The 25462-nt window shown below is 47.4% G+C and overlaps 1 protein-coding gene across 2 annotated transcripts in view; it reads left to right on the top strand.

The window, feature by feature from the left end:
- Window positions 1–25462, top strand: part of slc12a4 (solute carrier family 12 member 4) — a 231030-nt gene that overhangs the window by 157880 nt on the left and 47688 nt on the right. For both annotated transcript variants that reach the window (XM_072518277.1, XM_072518278.1), the window contains exons 10-15: window positions 456–554; window positions 2236–2293; window positions 4645–4819; window positions 10706–10824; window positions 16722–16820; window positions 17345–17464. In XM_072518277.1, coding sequence (XP_072374378.1) covers window positions 456–554; window positions 2236–2293; window positions 4645–4819; window positions 10706–10824; window positions 16722–16820; window positions 17345–17464 — 670 coding nt within the window. The remainder of the gene's footprint in view (window positions 1–455; window positions 555–2235; window positions 2294–4644; window positions 4820–10705; window positions 10825–16721; window positions 16821–17344; window positions 17465–25462) is intronic.

The raw sequence follows: 25462 nt of genomic DNA on the forward strand, positions 1-25462 counted from the left end.
TTAATTATTATTTATTCATTTTCTGTTTATAAAATAGGTCATTGTTATTTGTGTTGTTATAATATTGTGTAAAGGATGCACAATGTACTGTGTTGGTTGACCAAAAATTTTCAATAAAATATTTTTTTTTTTTTTAATTCTATGCGGAGTGATATGAGAGACCTGTTAAACCAACACTTCCTTATTTACATCATTTTATATATATCGTGTGTGTGTGTGTGTGTGTGTGTGTGTGTGTGTGTGTATATATATATATATATATATATTTATATATATTTTAAAACTTTTGTCAGTCGTCTGAAACCATTATATATCACAAAATAAATTTAATGCCATATTCAGCATTGTGCTTCACAGGATATAATAGAAAAATTAGAGTAATAATTATGTCAGTTAAAATAAACAACAAGTTAGATACCTTTACATGTAATATAATTTCTGCTTTTTTCTGTTAGGTATCATGGCTGGTTCTAATAGATCAGGAGACCTGAAGGATGCACAAAAATCAATTCCTATTGGTACAATCTTGGCTATTGCTACAACCTCAATAATTTGTATCCTTTTTATTTTATCGCAAATGACGATAAGTGTAAAACATACAAAGCTGAAGATCGAAGTAGATGGCAGTGTAATAAATTCCTGGGGTTCCCTGTTGGGATGCCTGTCAGGCGTGTTAGGTGTAATGTGTGTCTCTTTCTCAGACCGGATTTGCCAATTATCACTCAGATCGTAGCAGGTTAGGAGGAAACCTGAAACTTGTAGGCTGACTCTCTAATGCAATGTTGAGGGAGTTCTGCAATCATTCTGCCCTGTCAGGTGACATTATTCTGAAGAATAGCAGGGAATCGCTTTAATATCCTGGTCAGTATCTATTCCTCAACCAATGTAACTAAAACAGATTAACTGGTGATTTCACATTGCCGTTTGTGGGATTGATCTTCATGCAAATTGGTGTTTTCTACAATATAGCAGTGCCTACATTTTAAAACTACTTCATTGGCTCTAAAGCACATTGGGATGGCTGGAGGTCATAATGCAAGTCATTATTTTCTTTGGCCCAAAGCTTCCAATATGGGGAGTGACAAATGATTCGACTTAAGTTGATGATGCACCTCAGGGGGTTGAGCATTTTTGGCAGTGGGGGAGGGGGGTAAAAAGAAGATTGAGTATTTTTGTGGGGTGAGGGAGGGGGTTGAGCATAGTTGGAGGGCAAAAGGAGGGTAGCATTATTTGGTGGTGAAGGGAGGGGTTAAATACAGTCAGTGAGGGGAGTCCATACAGTGTTAAGGATGACACTCCATTTAAAACTGCAAGTCAATCAACTGAGGTCAGACGTTAATGGGTGAGTCTTCAGCTCATGATGCAAAAAGACAGTGGCTTCACTGGAATTGCCACTTCGTCTCCTGACCCTATTTCTCCCTGCTGGAGCTGGACTGGAAAGTGCAAAAGCTCCAACTTAAAATGGTGAGTGGGCAGACTAAACTGCAGTCAGTGGTCGGCATGCCCTCTCTGATGCTCATTGGAAGATCTGGGCCATTATTGCTTGTTGCCTTTTTAAATCGGAGGACACGTGCTCAAATTTGAATTTGTAGTTTTCAAGATACTGTTTTATAAATACTAATTTATTCTCTCAAGAATTTTAAATGTTATCTTCAGGGGAAATGAGCCGAGGCAGTTCATTCATTTATTGGAGCTGTAATGCCTTAAACTGGATATTAGTTTGATTTCCCAGTAGAATACTCTAACTTCAAGAGGATATGGGTTTTCTTAACATGTTAATTTTCTATTGGTTACAGAGCCGCATTGGTGGAGAAGGTCTGTTAGAGTTCCTGTCTGTCTGTTTTGGACCTGGTGTCTAGACGTTTTAAAACAGTTTTTCCACCTACTTCTTTGTTTTAGAATGCAGTTTGTTAAAGTTCAAAACCAACACATCTGAACTAAAATCACAATTGATCCTGGGCTGTGCCCTTATTCTGCCTCAACTATTTTCTTCGCTGAAAAGGAAAGTTTTGTCATGTGAAAGCTGTGCACAAATTAACTGGAGAGCGAGAGGGAACTGCTTATGAAAAAGTTGTATGTTTATTTCTAATTACCAGCATTTTGACAAAATAACACATTATAAGGTTGTCACAAATCCAGTGGCTACTTGTAAAACCGATTCTGTTAATGAATTATACTTTCAGCAGTCTATAAGTTCAATTGAATTGGCTTCTATTTCACTTGACTGAAATTCAGACTTGAGTAGTGTGGTGTTATTTGGAGCCTGCATTGAAGGTGTTGTACTTCGAGATAAGTAAGTACAAAATCATTTTGAAAATAATTAAAATCTCTTGATGAAAATGTATTTGGTTTATATAATATTTTTACTGCATCTCTAGATCATCCAATAGAATATTCATGGTTATTCAGCAGCCCTCCTCCTTTAAGTATCTTTGAAAGTAATTAATAACTGTTTCAAAACTTCCAAACCTCTGTGCATTCTCATTGGTTGCCTGGTCCCACTGTCAAGGAATGTAAAACAAATATTTTAAAAATATTTTGCAAGCAAACCAATTTTAAAACCGGAATGTTGTGATTGGAATAGGGACATTAAAAGGATAGATAGGATTTTTAATTCTCTCAGGGAATGTCGGGTGTTGCTGACAAGACCAGCATTTGTTGCCCATCCCTAATTATCCTTGCACTGAGTTGCTTGCTCAGCCATTTCAGAGAGCAGGTAAGAGTCAACGACATTGCAGTGGGCCTGGAGTCACATGTAGGCCAGACTGGGTAAGGATGGCAGATTTCCTTCCCTATAGGGATAGTAAATTAAACTAAAATCTCCTCAAAATGATGCACCGATATGGTTGCAGGGGCAGCACGGTAGCCTTGTGGATAGCACAATTGCTTCACAGCTCCAGGGTCCCAGGTTCGATTCCGGCTTTGGTCACTGTCTGTGCAGAGTCTGCACATCCTCCCCGTGTGTGCGTGGGTTTCCTCCGGGTGCTCCGGTTTCCTCCCACTGTCCAAAGATGTGCAGGTTAGGTGGATTGGCCATGATAAATTGCCCTTAGTGTCCAAAATTGCCCTGAGTGTTGGGTGGGGTTACTGGGTTATGGGGATAGGGTGGAGGTGTTGACCTTGGGTAGGGTGCTCTTTCTAAGAGCCGGTGCAGACTCGTTGGGCCGAATGGCCTCCTTCTGCACTGTAAATTCTATGATTCTATGATAATCTTTTTTATGATCCAATTTAACAATTTTCTGAAACTTTAATTACTGCCAATACACCAACATGACACGGAAAAATAATTATTACTAGAATGGAACCTAAATACTTGATATTAGTTGTTGGATATTTTCAAAATGGAAAAGCAAGTTTAAGGCTCTCTGGACTGTCGGCTTCCTATGGACCACTGGCTAACTCCGGACCGCTGGTGCTCCTGGGCTCCCTGCTCGCTCTCTTCGGTCTTCTCTCTCTCTCTCTCTCTCTCTCTCTCCCCCTCTCTCTCTCTCTCTCTCTCTCCAGATCACACAAACCTTCTCTTCTCCGGATCACCCGCTCCTTCCCTTCTCCGGATCGCCCGCTCCTTCCCTTCTCCGGATCGCCCGCTCCTTCCCTTCTCTGGATCGCCCGCTCCTTCCCTTCTCTGGATCGCCCGCTCCTTCCCTTCTCCGGTTCGCCCGCTCCGTCCCATCTCCGGATCGCCCGCTCCGTCCCATCTCCGGATCGCCCGCTCCGTCCCATCTCCGGATCGCCCGCTCCGTCCCATCTCCGGATCGCCCGCTCCTTCTCTTCACCGGATTGGCTGCTCATTCCCTCCTCCGGATTGCCTGCTCGTTCCCTTCTCCGGATCGCCCGCTCCTTCCCTTCTCCGGATCGCCTACTCCTTCACTTCTCCGAATCGCCCACTCTTCTCTTCTCCGGATCGCCCGCTCCTTCTCTTCTCCGGATCGCCTACTCCTTCTCTTCTCCGGATCGCCCTCTCCTTTCCCTTTTCCGGATCGCCCTCTCCTTTCCCTTCTCTGTATCGTCCGCTCCTTCCCTTCTCCGGATCGCCCGCTCCTTCCCTTCTCCGGATCGCCCGCTCCTTCCCTTCTCCGGATCGCCCTCTCCGTCCCTTCTCCGGATCGCCCACTCTTTCCCCCCCCGCCTCCTCGCTTCCTCTGCGCTGCCTGCTCACTCACTCCGGGCCACCCACTTGCCCGCTTGCGCAAGTTCATTTTCTCTGTCTTTCTCCCTTGTGCATTCATACTCTCTCTCTCTTTCTCTCAGCCTACGTCCCGCCCAGCCACTCTCCCCCCTCTCCCCTGCCTGTCTGCTTTCCGTATTTCCCCCTTCCGCCCGCTCCCTTTCTGTCCCACCCCAACCACCTTCTCTCCCCCAACATCCCACTCGCTCTCTCTCTCCCAACTGCTTGCTCGATCGCCACAGGCCAGCAGCTCACTCGGTATCCAATGGCTGCTTGCGCTTTGCACGGCCCGACCGACCCCCTTCTCTCTTCCCTGTCCGCCCAACTTGTGTCTCGCCCCCTGTTATAAGCTCTTGCGCGCTCACTCACTCTTGGCCTCACATTTGCTCGCTTGCTCTCAACGCTCAAGGATGTTTTCCTTTTTTGTTATTAAAAATGTTATATAATTATGTTTTGTAATTCTTTTTCTTCTCCAGGTATGGTGATGCAGTGAATAATAATCTTGTTGTTGGTACTCTGGCCTGGCCCTCTCCTTGGGTTATTGTGATAGGTTCCTTTTTCTCTACTTGTGGAGCTGGTTTGCAAAGCTTAACTGGAGCTCCACGGTTGTTGCAAGCCATAGCTAAAGACAATATCATTCCTTTTCTCCGGGTTAGTATAACTATATACTTGTTTTGACTAAGTCTTCACGCAGCGACAATTTGTGGAATGTATACTTTTAAGTCCGTGTTTGTGCAAATGATTTTGCAGTTGTTTGTGCTGAGTAGCAACTTCCAAATATCTTTTTAATAATTAAAGCATTTTGAAGTTTCTGTAACTTGTTGAGAAAATCTTTTTCAGCTGCCTCTTCCTGACAGATCTTCAAGCAGTGGCACATTTACACTTTATTCCACAAGTTCAAACAATTGAAGGATTGATCATTACAAAAAAATAGTTTTTTAAATTAAAAAAATTAAGAAACCAAATGAAAGTAAACCTTTGACTCATTCCCAATACAATTAAATGGAGAAAGATAGCCAGCTATGTTTCCCACTGTTAATTGTCGGTCCTTGTCTGTATAACTGATGACTGAGTAGGAGTAGAGAGTGCTCATTAACTGGCATCACAAAATTTAATAAGAAATGCCACTCCAGCATCCTTACGCGGCGCCAAATGGGCGCCGGCCCCTCACCAACATGGAGCCGGTGTTCTGGGGCCGCGCGTGGAAGGAGGTAGGCCCGGGGTGGGGGGGGGGGGGAGGGGGAGAAGAGGTTGGCCCGCCAATCGATGGGCCCCGATGGGGGCCAGACCCCATCGGAGGTCACCCCAGTGAAGGAGCCCCCCCCCCCCCACAGACCACGCGCCCCCCCCCCCTCCCCCACCAGCATTCCCGCAGAGTTCCCGCCAGCAGCGACCAGGGGTGGATGGCGTCGGCGGGAACCTTTCGTGTCGTAACGGCCGCTCGGCTCATCCGGCCGGAGAATCGCCGCTCGCCGGTTCTCCGAGCGGCCCGGTGCGAACCGCGCGCAGCTGGTTTCCGGGGGGGTGGGAGAATCGCGTGCGGGGGTCGGGGCGGCGTGACGCGATTCACGCGGTGCCCTGGCGATTCTCCCACCCGGCGTATGGGGGAGAGAATAGCGCCCCACATGTACATCTGTTTAATACCCTGTATACACTCCAGAAACTGGATTTCAGAATATATAGCTTCAGCTAAGAAATCGGATGCGGGCTTCCGGTGGGGTGGGCGAGCAGGGCGGCCGCAAAAAAAAAGAGCTCCCGCCGGTGGCCGCGATTCGCAGTGATTTAGGGGAAATCCCCGAGACCCCACACACTCCCCGACTATCGTCGGCCTTTGGGGCCGCCACGAGCAGCCAGCGGGGCCGGTTTAAAAGCCAGCGAAGAACCCTGCGCGGGTGACGGGTGGCGGAGGCTGGGGCGCCGGGCCCGGCAGGTCGGAGCAGCGGGGGCGGAGCTACGAGGAGGCCGTGGCGGCAGGCCCGAGCACCATGTAGGGAGGGTGCGCCACGTCGGATGGCTCCCACCTAGGAAGAAGAAGGTTTGAAGCCTGGTCCCAGGTGAATGTAGAGGAGAAAGAAAGAAGATTCATGGAAGTTTGGTAAAAGTTTTTTTTCCTCAAAAAAGAAGAATGTCAGATTGATGAAGGGCAGGAGGGTGAAGGGGGAGAGAGGAGAAAGGAAAGAAGATAAAAAACAATAAGCCGCTAAACGATGCGAAAAGCAGCGTCAAAGAAAGGAGGAAACGCGGGTTCGCCGCCGAAGGAGAAGACGAGCAAAAGCAAAAGTGTTGACAGGATGGCGGAAGCCGAACTGCAAGGCGGGACCGCACTACTTACGGTGGAGAAGATGACCGAGGTGATGGTGGTGGAGCTGGAAAAACGTTTGGTGAGGCACATGGTGATCCTGAGGAAAGAGATGGTGGTCGTGGTGAGATCATTGTTGGAGGAGGCAATCGGCCCGATCAGGGTGGAGGTGGCAAAGGCATCGGCCGAGGTGAGAGAGCAGGGCGAGAAGATGAAGGAGGTGGAGGAGGCCGTGACACGACACAGCGACCAGGTCACCTCGATGGGAGACGAGCTGCGGAGGGTGGTGGAGGTTAACAGAGGACTCCGAGCAAAGCTGGAAGACTTGGAAAACCGCTCAAGGCGGCACAATTTGAGAATTGTGGGCTTGCCCGAAGGGACAGAGGGCCCAAGGCCAACGCAATACTTCGCTAAGAAGTTGGCGGAGCTGGTGGGGGAGGGCGAGAACCCCACCCTGTACGAGCTAGACCGAGCTCATCGGTCATTAAGGCCGAAGCCCAAAGTGAACGAGCCGCCAAGGGCAGTAATTATCTGCTTCCATAAGTTTTGCATGAAGGAGAAAGTATTAAGCTGGGCGAAGCAGAAGTGTGAGGTGCAGTGGGATGATGCTGGAGTTCGGATCTACCAGGACTGGACGGTGGAGTTGGCAAAAAGACGAGCGGCGTTTGGGCGAATGAAGGCGGCTTTGTACAAGAAGGGGGTGCGATTTGGTGTGGTGTACCCGGCGAAGTTGAGAGTAACATATAACGCCAAAGACTTTTATTTTGAGACAGCGGAGGCGGCTGAGGCGTTCGTGAGGGCAGAAGGCTTGGGACAGACGTGAAGAGCGGAACTGGAAGAAAGACTGGACTGTGTTTGAGCGGCTGGAAAATGTACAAATGTTACAACTTTCTTTTTACTGATTTGTATTGCAATTTGCTTCTCTTTGCATTGTTGCAGAGTTCAAGTTAATGGCGTTCTGTGTTGCGACGGTTAAATGTTATGTTAGTGAATTGTAGGGGTTGGATTGTTGGGTTTGTTTTTGTGTTTCTTTCTCTGGGACTGGGCGGAAGGGGGCGAGAGGTATTGGCGGGGGGGGGGGGGTGGGGGGGTGCGGGGAGCCACCCACGCTAGCTAACTAGAGTCAGTTAGTGAACGGGGGTGAGGTGAGAGGAGGACTGCGGACGTTGGAGCCTGGATAGCAGGCTTCAATGGGCCTACGAGGCGAGCAAGAGGGGGTGGAGGGAGGGATGTTGGGGGATGTTTTTGGAGGGGGGGTTCTTGGGAGGAGGGGGGGAAGGGGTTCGATGTTAACAATGGACAGGGGCGGGTCAGGCTTATGGGGCAGGGCCCGGTGGTATGGTGATGGTGGATAAGAAAGGTGGGGGGGTGGTGAGAGACCCCCAGTAAGGATAATCACGTGGAACGTGAGAGGGCTAGGAGGTCCGGTCAAGAGGTCAAGGGTGCTTGCACATCTTAAAAGTTTGAAAGCCGATGTAGCAATGCTGCAGGAGAGGGTGAAGGACCAGGTGAGACTTAAAAAGGGCTGGGTTAGCCAAGTGCTTCACTCCGGATTTGATGGAAGGGCTCGAGGGGTAGCGGTGCTGGTCAGCAAAAGGGTACGCTTCCAGATGGAGAAGGCGGCGGCAGATCAGGGAGGTAGATATGTGATTGTGACAGGGGCATTGGAGGGGAGATTAGTGGCGCTGTTAAGTGTATACGGTCCCAATTGGGACGATGTGGGATTCGCGAGGAAGGTGGTTGGGGCTATTCCTGACTTAGACACGCATGAGCTGATTGTGGGGGGTGACTGGAACCTGGTGCAGGAGCCAAGGTTGGACAGATCACGGCCACGCTCGCTGGTCCCATCGGGGGGGGGGGGGGGGGCGGCGAAGACGCTGGCTGGGCTAATGGTGGAAATGGGAGGGGTGGACCCTTGGAGGTTCCTGCACCCAAGGGAACGGGAGTATTCGTTTTTCTCAGCGGTCCATAAGGTATACTTTTTTTGTGGTGGGGAAGGCTTTGCTGGCTGGAGTCAAGGGGTCGGAATACTCTGCAATTGCAGTGTCAGATCATGCTCCACATTGGGTGGATATGGTGCTAGAGAAGGGGGCAGCGCAGAGACCGGGGTGGAAACTGGATGTGGGGCTTTTGGGGAACCAAGTATTCTGTGAGAAAATTGAAAAGGTAATTAAGGAATATGTAGGTTTCAATTGTACGGGTGAGGTGTCGAAGGCAGTCGTCTGGGAGGCTCTAAAGGCGGTGGTGAGAGGTGAGGTAATTTTGTTTAAGGCTAGGGTGGATAAGGAGGAGAGGTTGGAGCGGCAGAGGGTAATAGATGAGATGTTGGAGGTAAATAGGAGGTATGCAGAGGATGGGGACCCGGCAAAGCTGGAAAAGAGGAAGGAACTACAGGCGAGCTTCGACCAACTGTCCACCAGGAAGGCGGTGCGCCAACTGAGACGAGCAAGGGGTGCAGTTTATGAACATGGAGATAAGGCTCCATGTTAGCAGGTCAGCTCCGGAGGGAGGCAGCGGCAAGGGAAATTCTTCAGGTGAAAGATAGGGCAGGGAAGTTGGTGGTGGCCCCAGTGCTGATTAACCAGGTTTTTGAGGAGTTTTATGAGAGGTTGTACAAGTCAGAGCCACTCGGAGGAGACCGTGAGATGCAGGAATTTCTCGATGGGTTGGAGTACCCGAGGCTAGGGGAGGGGGACATGGCTACATTAGAAGGAGCAATAGTGGAGCAGGAGATAAAGGATGCGATTGGGAGGCTGCAGTCGGGGAAGGTGGCAGGGCCGGATGGGTTTCCGGTGGAATATTATAAAAAATTTAAGGATAGGTTGGCACCCCTGATGGTGGGGATGTTTGAGGAGGCGATAGGGAAAGGGGGTGTTGCCGCAAACCTTGGGGCAGGCATCGATTTCCCTGTTACTAAAAAAAAGATAAGGATCCGACAGAGTGTGGGTCGTATCGACCCATATCACTTCTGAATGTGGACGTAAAAGTGTTGGCAAAGGTACTGGCGGGTAGGCTGGAGGAGTGCCTTCCGAAGGTAATAGGGGCGGATCAGACGGGGTTTGTGAAAGGGAGGCAGCTGTTTTCGAACATTAGGAGGGTTTTGAACGTTGTTATGGCACCGGCGGAAGGGAAGGAAACAGAGGTAGTTGTGGCATTGGACGCTGAGAAGGCGTTTGATCGGGTAGAATGGGGGTACCTGATGGCAGTGCTGGAGCGGTTTGGGATTGGACCAAGGTTTGTGAACTGGGTAAAGCTATTATATAAGGAGCCGAAGGTGAGTGTCCGCACAAATAATATCAGTTCGAGATACTTCTCTCTCCACCGTGGGACTAGACAGGGATGTCCTATGTCCCCCCTGCTGTTTGCACTTGCGATTGAGCCGTTGGCCATCGCATTGAGAAGTTCGGGAGCATATGTTTTGGTCCTGTCCAAAGCTAGGGGAGTACTGGAAGGAGATGTTTCGGGTAATTTCCAAGGTGGTGCGTGTGAAACTGGACCCGGGTCCCCAGGAGGCCATATTCGGGGTGTCGGACCAGCCAGGGTTGGAAACGGGAGCAGAGGCAGATATCATAGCCTTCGCCTCGTTGGCTCCCGAAGGCGGATCCTGCTGGGATGGAGAGCAGCCTCTCCACCCAGTGCCCTGGCGTGGCGGGGGGACCTGTTGGAATACTTGATCCTTGAGAAGGTTAAGTTCGAACTGGGGGAAAGTCGGAGGGGTTCTACAAGTCATGGGCACTATTTATTATGCACTTTCAAGAACTGGATAACATCGAACATTAGGTGGGTGGGGGGGAGGGGGGCTGTGTAGATTAAAGGTGACTATGGGTAATCCCTGATTCCTCTTTGTCATTTGTTTATGTAAACATGTGGGCTGAGGTTTGGGGGTTGGTGGGCGGATGGGATTGTTGTTATTATGGGGATTGACATATCTTGCTGATTATTGTTTATTGTTGATGGGTGTAAATGTGGGAGAAAATGTGAAAAAGGAGGAGAATAAAAATATTTTTTTTAAAAAAGAAATCCGATGCATTTAACTAATGCTTTTCACATCTCAATATCTCAAAATATTTGACATCTACTATTTTGGTAACAATTTTTTTTATCCGCAGTGTCAGTTCCCCTTCTTCTGAATTCAGACCTTTTTTGATAAGATTTTGAAATGAATCCGAAATATTAACGTGGCTTTACATTCATGATTTTGAATTTTAAAGAGTTTGTTGGTATCTCTAATATTGTAGGTGTTTGGCAATGGAAAAGTCAATGGTGAACCGACCTGGGCCCTTCTTTTAACAGCTATTATAGCTGAACTTGGAATTCTAATAGCATCTCTTGATATGGTGGCTCCCATTCTCTCAATGTAAGTGAAATTTCTTATACAAACTTTTGCTACCATTTTGAATTGATCACTGTTTTCAATTTGAATTTCTCAAAAGTTTTCAGCTTCACTGTCATCTGCATCTCACCACATCCATTATTAGAAATATTTTTCTTCCCTTCCCACTATTTTTTTCATTTAATAATCTATCAATTTCAAGTTTAATTGTGAGATATCCAAAACCTCACCTTGAGCACTAGGCAGAACATGTACATCATTGGTCCATAACTTCCTGGTTCCCTAGCGTCGCATTTAAGGGGTACCTCAATGATGCACTGCAGAATCGCTCTAGGATGTTCCCACATATGGATTTACCCAGCAATTATCCGGAAGTGCTAACTTCCTCTGGACAATTGCGCTGTGCTGGTAACCATTGACAGAAGCGATTTAAATCGCCAACTACAAACGGTTCTGCCAGTTTTACAGTTTTACTCTGATAGTTGCTCTGGAAGAGTTAGAGCAAAGAGTTTATTCTAGCTCCAGAGTAACTTTTTTCTTATAAATTTAAAGTACCCAATTTTTTTTCCCAATTAAGGGGCAATTTAGAGTGGCCAATCCACCTACCCTGCACATTTTTAGGTTGTGGGGGAGAGATCCACGCAGACACGGGGAGAATGTGCAAACTCCATACGGTCAGTGACCCGGGATCAAACCCAGGTCCTCAGCGCCTCGAGGCGGCAGCGCTTGCCACCGTGCCGCCCTCAGAGTAACTATTTAAACACCCAGATCCAGCATCAGGTGGGACACCCCCTTTCCCCTGCCCCCGACGGAGGTTGGCATTCTGAGGAAGTTACAGGCCATTATGTGAGTAAATAAAAGGCTGCATATACGTTTCTCCAGGGTAGGATTTACTTGTTCACATTTGTTCTCTTGGTCAATTTTGTCTGAGTACTCAATACATACACAAATGTGAACAGGAGAAACTCTTTCAGTTTTCCATTCTGTGCTTTAGATATTTAGACTTTTTGACAATTTTAGATATTTAGACAATTTAAAATTGAGATGAGGAATTCCTTCACTGAGGTGGAATCTATGGAATTTTCTACTCCAGAGGGGTATGAAAGCTCAATCATTGAGCATTTCAAGACAGTAACCGATAGGTTTCTGGAGACCAATGACAAGGGATATGACGATAATGTAGGAAAGTGGCATTGAGGTAGATAATCAGCCATGATATAATTGAATTACGAGCAGGCTCGATGGGCCAAATGGCGTACACCTCTTCCTATGTTCCCATATAAAATTATCATTTTTGATCCGCATCAAATTAAGGTGAGTGACAGGATCGATGCATTGTAACTAATCTTACAACTATAATCGCTTTAGTGTTATTGCACTCAGATCTTTCTGCAAATCAGTCAACTTACAAATTTCACACCACGTTTAACTGCACGTATCAAAATTATTTCCTAGTTTCTGATTCTGTTTGGGGAGTAATTTCAATATTCTCAGCTTTGAATTCCTTTACTTCAGCTCTCACTTTGTGGGAGATTTCTTCCTTGGGCATTTCGTGTCGATAAACAGACGAGTATAGAATTGAAATTAAGCTAGAAACTGAAACTATAGAATTGAGAAAGCAGAGAAATGCAGGAAAGAAGTGAAATTAAATAATTATTTTTGTTGATTAGAATAAGTGAACAAAACGGTGAAAGTGAAGACAACACATGGATCTTCGTGGAAAGGGAGCCCAATAGTTAGAGTGCTGGACTGTTATATCCCCATTAGAAGGGAAAAAGTCCAACTTTACTTTGATTATAACATTTATTTTCTGGCATCCCCTACGATATACTGGGAATTCAGATTGCAAACATGGATTATTTTTTAACGCCCTTCAGGCTAACATGAATGAATGGCAAAATAGTTTAAGGGTGAAGCTTGGGAGACAAAAACATGCAATACAGATTTAGCCCCTAAATTGCGCTTCAGTTTGTGCATTGCACTTCACAGAAGACTATACATTGTCCTTCTAATGGACAGTTTATCCTCACCACTCCGTCACAATCTCTTTATCGTGTTCTTTTCACTTAAGTTTTATTTTTGAAGGTCTCTGGGCTTGAGAAACTCTCTGAATGACCTATTGTGCTTGGGTTGTGTTCTTTGAGCAGTGGTTTCAGCTGGGGTTTTTTGTATATCAACTTCTCTTTTTGTTCCTGATGCTATGGACAATTTTTGGATGGTGTCTGCTTTAAAAAAAAATCATATGGTACTAAAAAAAATAAAATTTGAACTTCTGAATTGATAGAACAATGGCTGTGAAGAAAGTAACAATTGAATCATTTGTACAGAATAAATGTACGGAAAAGCAATCGAGCACCAAGGCTGGATAATTAAAACATATTCAAATGGGAAGCAATTTTAAATGAACAATTATAGCTTGTATGGTACAGCTTGAGCAACTAAGAGGTTTGCAGGTGGCACTCAACTTGGATATGTTGTTGCCCACTGTCCCCGCTGCTGTTCAGTCTAGCGATCAAGCCATTAGCAATGGAGGGGGATCCAAAGGGGTGACAGAGAGCACGGAGTCTCACTCTATGCAGATGACCTGCTCCTCTACATTTCGGACCAACAAAGCAGCATGGATGGAATCATCGCGTTCCTGAAAGAGTTTGGCGCCTTCTCGGGCTACAAACTCAACATGAGCAAAAGCGAGATCTTCCCGGTACATCCACAAGTGGGGGGGGGTAGCACAAATGGGACTGCCATTTAAACAAGCCCGACAGAAATTTCGCTGACTGGGGATCCAAATAGCCCATGACTGGAAAGGAATCCACAAGTGGAACCTCACCAGTCTGACAGAGGAAGTGAAAAAGGACCTGCAAAGATGGAACACACTCCCACTCTCCCTCGCGGGGAGAGTCCAGACGATCAAAATGAACGTACTGCCCAGGTACCTCTTCCGACTTAGATCTATCCTGATCTACAACCCCAAGGCCTTTTTCAAAGCACTAGTCAAATTAATCATGGCGTGCGTATGGGGGGGGGGGGGGAATGCTAGGATCTCAAAGAAGGTCTTACAAAAAACAAATTCCAGGGGGGGCTAGCCCTCCCAAATCTACAATTCTACCGCTGGGCGGCGACACCAAGCTAATAAGGGGATGGATCAAGGAGCCAGAAGCCGAGTGAGTGCGCGCGGAGGAGGCCTCCTACGAGGAGACCTCCTCCGAGCCCTCGCCGCGGCGGCACTCCCATACCCACCCAAAAAACACTCCAGCAGCCTGGTGGTGATAGCCACCCTCCAGTCCTGGAACCAACAACGGCAGCAATTTGGCCTGACCAAAATGTCGGACAAAGCTCCCATTTGCAACAACCATAGGTTCACACCAGCGCTGACTGACGCCACCTTCAAAAGGTGGGGACAGGACAGAGGGATGATGACAGTCAGGGACCTATACACTGACGGCAACACTGATCGCAACACTGGACGAACTGACAGAGAAATTCCAACTAGCCAGGGGGAACGAGCTAAGGTACCTGCAACTCAAAAGCTTCCTACGAAAGGAGACAAGGACGTACCCACAACTGCCACGACACATTACTGGAAGGGTTACTGGACACAAGCATCCTAGATAAAGGGAACTGTAGTGACATGTATGAGCGACTGGTAGAAAGGGCCGACACCATACTGGACGCAACAAGAAAGAAATGGGAGGAAGACCTGGGGATTGAAATAGGGTAGGGACTCTGGAGCAAAGCACTGCATAGGGTCAACTCCACCTCCACATGCACAAGGCTCAACCTGACGCAACTAAAAGTGGTATATAGAGCCCAATTAACAAGAACCCGAATGAGTAGGTTCTTCCCGTAGGTGGAGGATAGATGTGAACGGTGCCAAGGAGGCCCAGCCAACCACGCCCACATGTTCTGGTCTTGCCCCAGACTTGCGGGGTACTGGATAGCCTTGTTTGAGGCAATGTCCAAAGTGGTAGGGATGAGGGTGGACCCATGCCCGAAAGCGGCAGTCTTCGGGATATCAGACCAGCCAGATCTATTCCTGGGGAGGAGGGCGGACGCCCTTGCCTTTGCCTCCCTGATCGCCCACCGTAGAATCCTGTTCGGTTGGCGGTCAGCAGCACCACCCAAAGCTGCAGACTGGCTGTCCGACCTCTCAGAATCTCCCCAAATGGAGAAAATCAAATACACCATCCGAGGGTCAGACGACGGCTTCCACAGAACGTGGGAGCCATTCACCCAACTGTTCCAGGACCTGTTTGTGGCCAACGAACAAGCAGAAAAATAGCCAGGGAGCTTAGAATCAGGGGAAAGTAGCCAAGGCGTGAGAGGGAGGGATAAACCGGGCAGGGGCAGAGGGGACGGGGGACACCTAAACCTAAGAGAAAAGAAAGGCGAACCACAAGAGAAGGGGAGGGGGGGGGGGGGGGAACAATAGAGGGGAACCAGAGAGGGGTGGGGGGAGGCAAGGGAATGATAGCTGGAAGGAGAGCACGGGAAATGATAACAAACTTGGCAAACACAGAAAGAGAGAGCAAGGAAAATACAGGCGAACGACAGGACGAACGGCCGCACCGGAGGTGAACGCGAGATGACAACGGCAGCGAAAACTGTCCGGGAGAAGCAAGTAACAACACCAACACCAGATCCATTCTCGTATTGCCCTCTCTGTATTGGACATAACTAATGTAATTGTTTCTCCGGCACCCAAATGTATATGAACCTCCCCAGTTTCTCTCCCCCCCCCCCCCCCCCCCCCTCACAAACAGGTGCCTACTTATGTGTTAAAAATAATATTACTAACTATACAGTGTTGTTGAGCTAGTGCACAATATCCTACCAGGTTTTTTTTTTTTTAGTTTTCTTCTCTTCATATATATATACAATATATACTTTATTCTGTGTACATAACTGTAAATATACTTTGTTCAAAAACCCAATAAAAAACGGTTATAAAAAAACTTGGATGTATTGTGGACTTTGAGGAGGTTGCTGATAGACTTAAGAGGATGTAGGCAGACTAGTAGAAATTAATGCAGAGCAGTGTAAAGTGACATGAGTTGGTAGGAAGAATGAGGAGAGGCAATATGAAATATAAAATACAAATCTAAAGGGGTTGCAGGAGCAGAGGGACGGCCACAAATCATTAAAGGGGCAAGACAGGTTGATAAAATGGTTAATAAGACATACAGGATCCTGGGAGTTTTAACCGGCGTGGCGCACAAAAGCAAGGACGTTAAGATGAAACTTTAGAAAACTGCTTCAACCTCATCAGGAGTATTAAGTCTAATTCTGGGCATCAAGTTTTAGAAATCACTCCAGGGATGAGGGACTTGGATTGATTGGAGAGGCTGGGGCGGTTCTCCTTGGAGAAGTGATAGTTGGAAGGAAATTTGATGGAGGTACTCGGAATTATGAGGGACCTCGACAGAGCAGGTTGCGAGAAACTGTTTTCATTGACAAAGGGTTGCAATTCAGAAGACGCCAAGTTAAGCTGAATAACTAAAGAACCAAAGGCAACATGAAGAAAACTTTCCTCATGCAGCAAGTAGTTATAATCTTGAATGTGCTGCCTGAGAATGTGGTGGAGGCAGATTCAGTTGTGCCTTTCAAAGAGAATTGGATAATTATCTGAAAAGAAGAAAATTGCAGGGAAAGGGCAGGTGAGTGGGACAAGCTGAGTTGCTCTTGCAGATACCCGGCAGCAGAGACTCAAACAGGCCATGTGCCTTCTTTCTATGCTGTAGCCATTTCTATGATTCTAATTTAACAACATTTATGTATCACATTTTTCTGGTCATTTTTATAAAATTGTTTACTGTTATATGGGAAAAAGTTTTCATGCTGAAGGAGGTGACTAAGGTCACAGTATCTGGCTTTGTGCTTGATCTCATAATTTTACAAACAATGTTCCTATTCATACTTTTCAGGTTTTTCTTAATGTGCTATTTGTTTGTTAACTTGGCCTGTGCGGTGCAAACACTTCTTCAAACTCCCAACTGGCGTCCGAGATTTAAATACTACCATTGGTAAGAATAGACTACTATCTTCTACTCTACAGGGGAATTTTCTGGCCCTTCCTGCTGACAATCGTCCAGTCCCACTGCCAGCAAAAATTAGCCACCGCCGGAAAATATGCCGTGGGGGGCGGGGATGGATAATCCTGCCATACATGTTGACATTTTGTTTCAAAATGTGAAGCCAGATGAGCATTTTATTCTCTTTTACCCTTAAATCAATATCCTTTGAATTTGTTAACCTCTGGGTTTCAGATCATAATGATTTGTGGTAGCTGTGAAGTAGTACACCCTTCAGGTACATACAGATAGGAACCTAGACAGTTTTATGCAGTTGGGTATGAATGCACATGGATGCGAATGGGTTTGATTAATTTTTTTCAATTGATCACAGCACATGGACACTTAATAGAAGTAATTTTAAAATTCTCCTTGGATCATTAATTCCCCCTGCTTGGAATCAACTGTTAAATCTAAGTCATGTAAAATGCACAATTTTATAAAGGTAAATTCTAATTTGCTGTTCTTTCTTGTAGGGCTTTGTCATTTTTAGGTATGAGCATGTGCATCGCACTAATGTTCATTTCTTCGTGGTATTATGCTCTTGTGGCTATGGTAATTGCAGGAATGATATACAAATATATTGAATACCAAGGGTAAGTACTATAATGTTCACAGGTTTTTCTTGACCACATGTTGCTTGCAACTTTCTTAATTCCTCACGTTTAATTTCACTGGTCTTATTTTTGAATAATTGTAGAGTTATAAAGAGACGGATAACTTTAAGGAGCAAACAATTTAATTCGGAAGCTTTTACTCTTTAGATGATGAGTTGGAATTGGCACTATTTTAATGCTTCACGAAGAACGCCTGCTGTATCTGTTTCCAGGAAACTATGATGTGTGACATTGCTAATGAAAACCATTGCTAATGCCACATCAAAATGTCTTGATAATTTTGAGTTGCTCCTTTTCCTTTGCTGAAAGAGTTTTGATTCTAACCATAACATTTCTGAGCTAAGGCTCAGCCTCCATTAAAATTGATGCAAGATCAGATCTGCGAGAGTAAATCTACAGAAATCACCACTGCCAATCAGATTATTGCAGGCAGCGGACTGAGTATATGTGAATCATAACAGAAATGTGATTTGAAGAGGAAACATTGTTTTTAAGAATTTTAATACAGTTACTGTCTAAATTCTATATAATCGTGGTCAGTTTGAACAAAACAGAACTGATATGTCTCAAGGTTAAATGTAATGCTAATACAATTGTTTATATTTATTTCTCGCACTAAATTGAGGAAAATAGGGCAATCCTTGAAACATCATGAAATTGCACTTTATGATTATAATTTTCCGAATTGTTTCTGTGACTGTGATAAAATTAAAGAAATTAACATAAGCAGAGAAAAATTCTGAGTGGTCTGGCAGGCTTAAAAGTAGACAAATCTCCAGGGCCAGATGAAATGTATCCCAGGCTGTTGAGTGAGGCAAGGGAGGAAATAGCAGCTGTGCTGGCAATAATTTTCAAATCCTCTCTGGCCACAGGAGCGGTGCCAGCGAACTAGAGGATAGGCAGTGTGGCACCATTCAATAAGAAGTCTTACAACACCAGGTTAAAGTCCAACAAATTTGTTTGGAGTCACTAGCTTTCAGAGCGCAGCTCCTTCATCAGGTGACTCCGAAAGCTTGTGACTCCAAATAAACTTATTAGACTTTAACCTGGTGTTGTGAGACTTCTTACTGTGCCCACCCAGTCCAACGCCGGCATCTCCACATCATAATCATTATTCAAGAAGTGGGGAAAGGGTTAAACTACAGGCCAGTGGTGGAGAAACTACTGGAAGCAATTCTGAGACACAGAATTAATCTGCATTTGGAGAGGCAGGGATTAATCGAGGTCTCCTTGATTCAATTTTTCGAAGAGCTGTGTATATGAGAGAAATGCATTTGGCGTACTCCACTTGGACTTCAGTAAGGCTTTGATAAGGTCCCACATGGGAGACTGATAGCAAAGATAAGAGCCGGTGGTATCCTAGGAAATTTGGCAAATTGGATCCAGAATTGACTGAGTGGCAGGAAGCAGAGTGTGATGGTCGAGAGGTGTTTTTCTGACTCGACGCCTGTGTCCACTGAGGCCATGCAGAGATCAGAGTTGAGGCCCTTTTTGTGATTTCTATAAATCATTAAGATGTGAATGCAGGAGGGTTGATCAGTAAGTGCGCGGATACTGATTGAAGGATTGAGGGGGCAGTGGCACCTCTCCACGGGACTTTGGATCGGGTGGGGAAGTGCCTGGAGGTGCAGGGGGCAATGATCCGAAAGGTGGAGAAGGTGATAACCGACCAGAGCGACAGGATTGTGTCGCCGGAAGTGGAGGTGGTGATCCTGGGGGACATGTACAAGATATTGTGAGCAAAGGCGGAGGACCAGGAGAACATTTCCAGGCAGCAAACTCTTCGGACTGTGAACCTACCGGAGGGAGTGGAGGGAACGAGTGCAGCGGGCTATGTCGCAAGGATGCTGGCGAGGTTGGTGAACAAGAAGGTACTGGACAAGGCCCCAGGGGTGGTTCGGGCCCTTAGGTCCATGAGGCAGAGGTCAAGAGAGGGGGAGTCGCCATGGACATTGATTGTGCATATGCACAAGTTCCAGGACAAAGGAAAGATACTGAAGTGGGCCAGAATGCAGCGGGACTGCGATTGGGAAGGAAACCGAATACGGATTTATCAGGAGATTGGTGCTTTGCTGCCCAAGAGACCGGCAGAGTTCAAGAAAGCCAAGGCAGTGTTCTACTGGCTCCAGATTTGGTTTGGGGTGCTCTACCCAGCCAAACTTTGGGTCACTTTCGTGGGCCAGGAATATTACACCGGCAGATGCGAATGACTTTATTAAGGAATATAAGCTGGTGGAATGTGGGTGGAAGTTCTGTCACTGTTAAATTTTAACATGTTTTTGTTTGCCGATTAGGAAAGATTGTTATGAAGGTGGTTGCATCGCCTTTTTTGTGTTAAAGTTAAATTGCTGCTTTTTTCAGAGTATTGCTGGGGGTATAATGTATAATTGTATTTCACCCTGCTTGTTATTCGAGATGTTCTGTTTGAGGTCCATTTTGGGGTGGTGTTTCTTGCATTGGGTTGGAGAGCAGCAACAGAGCGGTGCAGAAGAGAGGTGCGATGGGTAGAGGGGTGGTTAAGGTGGGTCTTTGGGTTAGGGCCTTCAGGTGAGAATTGCCACACTAGCAAGAAATGCTAGTGAACAGAAGTAAAGTGGGGCGTCTACGGTGGTTAGCTTGGGGGAGGGGGTAGGGAGAGGGAGAGGGATGGTGATGGGGGAGTGGAGGCAAAGCGGCCGACTTGTAGGATATGTTTGGGCAAAGACGGGATGGGGGGCGCCATCTTGCGGAGGCCCAATTCAGAGAGGGGATGGGGTGGGGGGGGGGCGGGGGGGGGGGGGGGCGTTGAAGCCCAAGGGTGATGATGGTGGACTCCAGTGGGATGGGGAGGTGGAAGCCTCCAGTGAGAGTCGTAATATGGAATGTTTGCAGGCTAAACGGGCTGGTTAAGGTAGCACAGTGGTTAGCACTGTTGCTTCATAGCGCCTGGGTCAGAGGATTGGTATACAGAAGATGGCGGGAGGAAGGGCTAGTGCAGGTCAGGGACATGTTTGTGGAGGGCAAATTTGCTGGGCTAGAGGTACTGCAGGAGACGTTCAAGCTACCGTGGGGCAGTAGTTCAGATATTGGTAGGTGACTTTGCGTGCAAGGAGCTGCCCTCATTCCCTCAAGTACCAGAATATACACTTTTGGAGAAAATGTTGCTCCCAGATAAAGGTGATTTGGTAGAATTGGGGACATATATGGGTGGTTGGGAGAGCAGGGCACAACCTTCGTGAAAAGGATCAACCGGAAGTGGGAGGAGGAGTTGAGGAGAGAGATCGAATTTGCTTTGCTGCAAAGTGATGCACCGAATGATCTCGTCCTCCTCCTATGCAAGGATGAGTTTTATACAGTTTAAGGGGGTGCATAGGGTCCACATAACTTTGACCCAGATGAGTGGGTTTTCCCGGAGATAGTGGATGGATGCAAGAGGTGTGGGAGGGAGCCAGCAAATCATCCCCGTATGTTCTGGCGGGGTGTGGAGTTGGATACCTTTTGGGAGGCAGTGTTTAGGAACTTATCTAGGATTGTAAGGTTCGAGATGAAGCCGGACCCTATGGTGCGATCTTTGGGATGTCAGAGGTGCCCGAGCTGCTGGAGGGAAAGGGGGCCAATGTCAAGGCCTTCGCCTCTCTGATTGCCCAACGATGGATACTTTTGGATTGGAGGTCGGCTACGCCAGTGAGGCATGGCTGGGAGACTTGTATGAGTTTCTCAGGTTGGAGAAAATCAAATCTGCCCTAAGGGGGTCAGAGGAGGGCTTTGAGGTATGATGGAGGCCATTTCTGACTATATTTGAGGAGCTGTTTGTCATAGGAGGGGGGGAATAAATGTGGAAAATGTACAAACTATGGACGGCATGGTAGCACGGTGGTTAGCACTGTTGCTTCGCAGCGCCAGGGTCCTTGGTTCACTTCCCGCTTGGGTCACTGTCTGTGCGGAGTCTGCATATTCTCCGGGTGCTCCGGTTTCCTCTCTAAAGTCCTGAAAGATGTGCTTGTTAGGTGAATTGGACATTCTGAATTCTCCCTTTGTGTACCCGAACAGGGAATTTTCACAGTAACTTCATTGCAGTATTAATGTAAGCCTACTTGTGACAATAATAAAGATTATTATTATAGTTTGTTGAAAGTTAAGGATGTAGAACATGTTTGGAATAAAATACCTTTTTAAAAAGAAAGTAAGTTTGTAGATGAAACGAATATTGGTGGTGTGGTAAATATTGAGGAGGATAGCCTTAGATTACAGGGGGATATGGATGGGCTGGTCGGATGGGCTGATCAATGGCAAATAGACTTCAATCTGGATAAGTGTGAGGTGATGCACTTGGGCAGAATAAACATGGAAAGGGAATACATGATAAAAAAGCAGAATCTTTGGAATCACCGAGGATCAGAGGGACACCAGTCCCTTAAGCTAGCAGAGCAGGTTAAGAAGGCATATGGTAGGACGGCACGGTGGCGCAGTGGTTAGCACTGCTGCCTCACGGCACTGAGGACCTGGGTTCGATCCCGGCCCCAGGTTACTATCCGTGTGGAGTTTGCACGTTCTCCCCGTGTCTGCATGGGTCTCACCCCCTCAACGTAAAAGATGTGCTGTGTAGGTGGATTGGTCATGCTAAATTGTCCCTTATTTGGGAAAAAAAGAATTGGGCACTTTAAAATTTTTAAAAGCCCAAAGAAAAGGCGGCATATGGTAGAAAATCAAATTACTGCAGATGCTGGAATCTAAAACAAAAACAGAAAATATTGAACAATTTCAGCAGGTTGAGGCATATGGGGCGGGATTCTCCGTTTTAGCGGCAGAATGTTGACACCGTCGTAAATGGCGGATCGTTTTACGATGGTGTCATCTGGCCGCTAGGAGCAGCGATCCCACACGCCACAGGTGGGCCAGCATGGCACTGGAGCGCTTCCCGCACATCCAGTTGCCGATACGGGCACCAGCACGGACAGCGCGGATCCCCATGGTATACTTGCCTGTAATATCCAAGGCATAAGAGTTTAAGAGCAAGAAGGTTATGCTGGAATTGTATAAAACGTTGGTTAGGCCACAACTAGAGTATTGTGTATTGTTCTGGAATCCACATTTAGGAGATGTGATTGCACTTAAAAGGGTGGAGAGGAGATTTACCATGATGTTGCCTGGTCTGGAGAATTTCAGCTATGAAGAGAGATTGGACAGACTGGAGTTGTTTTCCTCGGAGCAGAGGAGACTGAGAGGGAGGCAGACACCCTCATAATATTGAAGAAGTATTTAGATTTGCGCTTGCGATTCCAAGGCATGCAAGGCTATGGGCCAAGTGCTAGAAAATGGAATTATAATAGTTAGGTGGTTATTTTTGACTGGCACAGACGCGATGGGCTGTAGACCTCTTATACTCTAATTGCTTTCTGACTGTCAATTGAGTTGAAGTAAAGCATTCTTTCTAAAATTCACATCTCCCTTCCAGAGCTCCATTCTTTTTCTCTATTCATTCACTGAATGTGTGCGTTCTTGGTCATTTATTTCTTATCCCTCATTGACCTTGAAGTTGGTGGTGAGCTGCTTACATAAACTTAATGGAATGGCTTGCTAGGCCAATTCAGAGGGCAGTTAACAGCCAATCACATTGTTGTGGGTCTAGAGTTGCATGTAGGTCTGAGTAAGTAAAGGCAGGAAATTTTCTTCCCTGAAGGGGCAGATTGGAATTCATGATAAGCTGGTAGTTTCACCTTTACTGATTTTAGATTTATATTCTATATTTATTTATTTAATCAAATTTAAATTCTCCATCTGCTGTCGTCGTCAAGTCTGCTGACGATACAACCATAGTGGGCCGGATCTCAAATAACGCGAGTCAGAATACAGGAGGGAGATTAAGAACCTAATGGGGTGGCGCAGCGACAATAATCTATCCCTCAATGTCAGCAAAACTAAAGAGCTGGTCATTGACTTCAGAAAGCAAAGTACTGTCGGCATCAACGGGACTGAGGTGGAGATGGTTAGCAGTTTCAAATTCCTAGGGGTTCACTTCTCCAAAAATCTGTCCTGGTCCACCCACGTCGACGCTACCACCAAGAAAGCACAACAGCGCCTATACTTCCTCAAGAAACTAAGGAAATTCGGCATGTCCACTGATGCACTATCAATTATGACAAGACGAGAGTAGAGTGTAATCGAGGCTTTATTAAGCAGAGATGTGTAGCCTCCTGCAGCTGCTGCCGAAAGGCTGCAGCTCAGTGAGCACACACATTTATACTCTGCCTACTGGGCGGAGCCAGCAGGCAGGGATCTACCCCCGCACCTGTAGAACAGGAGCCTTACCGTATTACATCTTGTATGTGATATATACAACAGTGGTGACTACCAGATTCACCCCCTGTTTAAAAAGAGTCCAGCGGGGGGGATGGAAAACTGATTACATGCATTTTCAGGTTAACATTTTGGGGAAAGTTCACAAATTCAGCCGATCGGGTGCCTTGATCCTCTGTTGTGAGCCCCGCAGTCCCGGTGGCGATGCAGGCGTCGGCTCGGTCGCCGGTGACTCCAGGAGCATGTAGACTTCATCTTCATCGGATCGTCCTGGAGCGGAGGCTGTGGTGAGGTGCGCTGTGGGTGGTGGGGGGGGGGGGAGGAGGAGGAGGACCCAGCTGGTGCCAGGTCCCTGAGGGAGACTGTGTCTTGGCGGCCATTGGGGTACGCCACGTAGGCGTACTGCGGGTTTGCATGGAGTAGCTGTACCCTCTTGACCAACGGGTCCACCTTGTGGGGCCGCACGTGTTTGCGGAGGAGAACGGGTCCTGGAGCTGCCAGCCACGGTCGGAGCGAAACCGCGGAGGTGGACTTCCTGGGGAAGGCAAGGAGACGTTCATGGGGAGTTGCATTAGTCGCCGTGCAAAGTAGCGATCGGATGGAGTGAAGGGCGTCGGGGAGGACCTCTTGCCAGCAAGAGACCGGGAGATTTTTGGACCGTAGTGCCAGCTGGACGGCCTTCCAGACCGTCCCATTCTCCCGCTCCACATGCCCGTTTTTCCGGGGGTTGTAGCTGGTCGTCCTGCTCGAGGCAATGCCCTTGCTGAGCAGGTACTGACGCAGCTCATCACTCATAAAGGAGGATCCCCGGTCGCTGTGGATGTAGGCGGGGAAACCGAACAGGGCGAAGATGGGGTTGAGTGCTTTGATGACGGTGGCAGACATCATATCAGGGCATGGGACGGCGAAGGGGAATCTGGAGTATTCGTCGACCACGTTAAGGAAGTACGTGTTTTGGTCAGTTGTGGGGAGGGGCCATTTGAAATCCACGCTGAGGCGTTCAAAGGGACAGGAGGCCTTCACTAGATGCGCGCTTGCACTCCGTGCAGACCTGGCAGTCTCTGGTGAAAACCCTGACCTCTTCAATGGAGTAGGGCAGATTGCGGGCCTTTATGAAGTGAAGGAACCGGGTGACCCCTGGGTGACAGAGAGCGTCGTGTAGGGTCCGGAGTCGGAGTGGGGGAGGGGGAGTTCCATGAGGGGGCGCATGCGATCTGGGTCGGGCCCTAGAACTCCATTTTGCACCACATAGCCGAGGATGGCTGAGCGGGTGGTGCTGACCACACACTTCTCCTTGTTGTACGTTAGGTTGAGGAGTTTGGCGGTGTGGAGGAATTTGGAAAGGTTAGCGTCGTGGTCCTGCTGGTCATGGTGACGTTATCCAGGTACGGGAAGGTGGCCCGCAGTCCGTACCGGTCAACCATTCGGTCCATCTCCCGTTGGAAGACCGAGACCCCATTAGTGACGACGAAGGCAACCCTAAGGAAGTGGTAACGGTGGCCGTCTGCATGAAACGCGGTGTACGGGCGGTCCGCCTTGCGAATGGGGAGCTGGTGGTAGACAGATTTCAGGTCCACCATCAAGAAGACCCGGTACTGTGCAATCTGATGGACCATATCAGATATGCTTGGGAGGGGGTATGCGTCGAGCTGCGTGTACCAATTGATGGTCTGACTGTAGTCAGCGACCGTCCTGTTTTTC

The sequence above is a fragment of the Scyliorhinus torazame genome, chromosome 10 (genome assembly GCF_047496885.1).
Source record: "Scyliorhinus torazame isolate Kashiwa2021f chromosome 10, sScyTor2.1, whole genome shotgun sequence".
Lineage (NCBI taxonomy): Eukaryota > Metazoa > Chordata > Chondrichthyes > Carcharhiniformes > Scyliorhinidae > Scyliorhinus > Scyliorhinus torazame.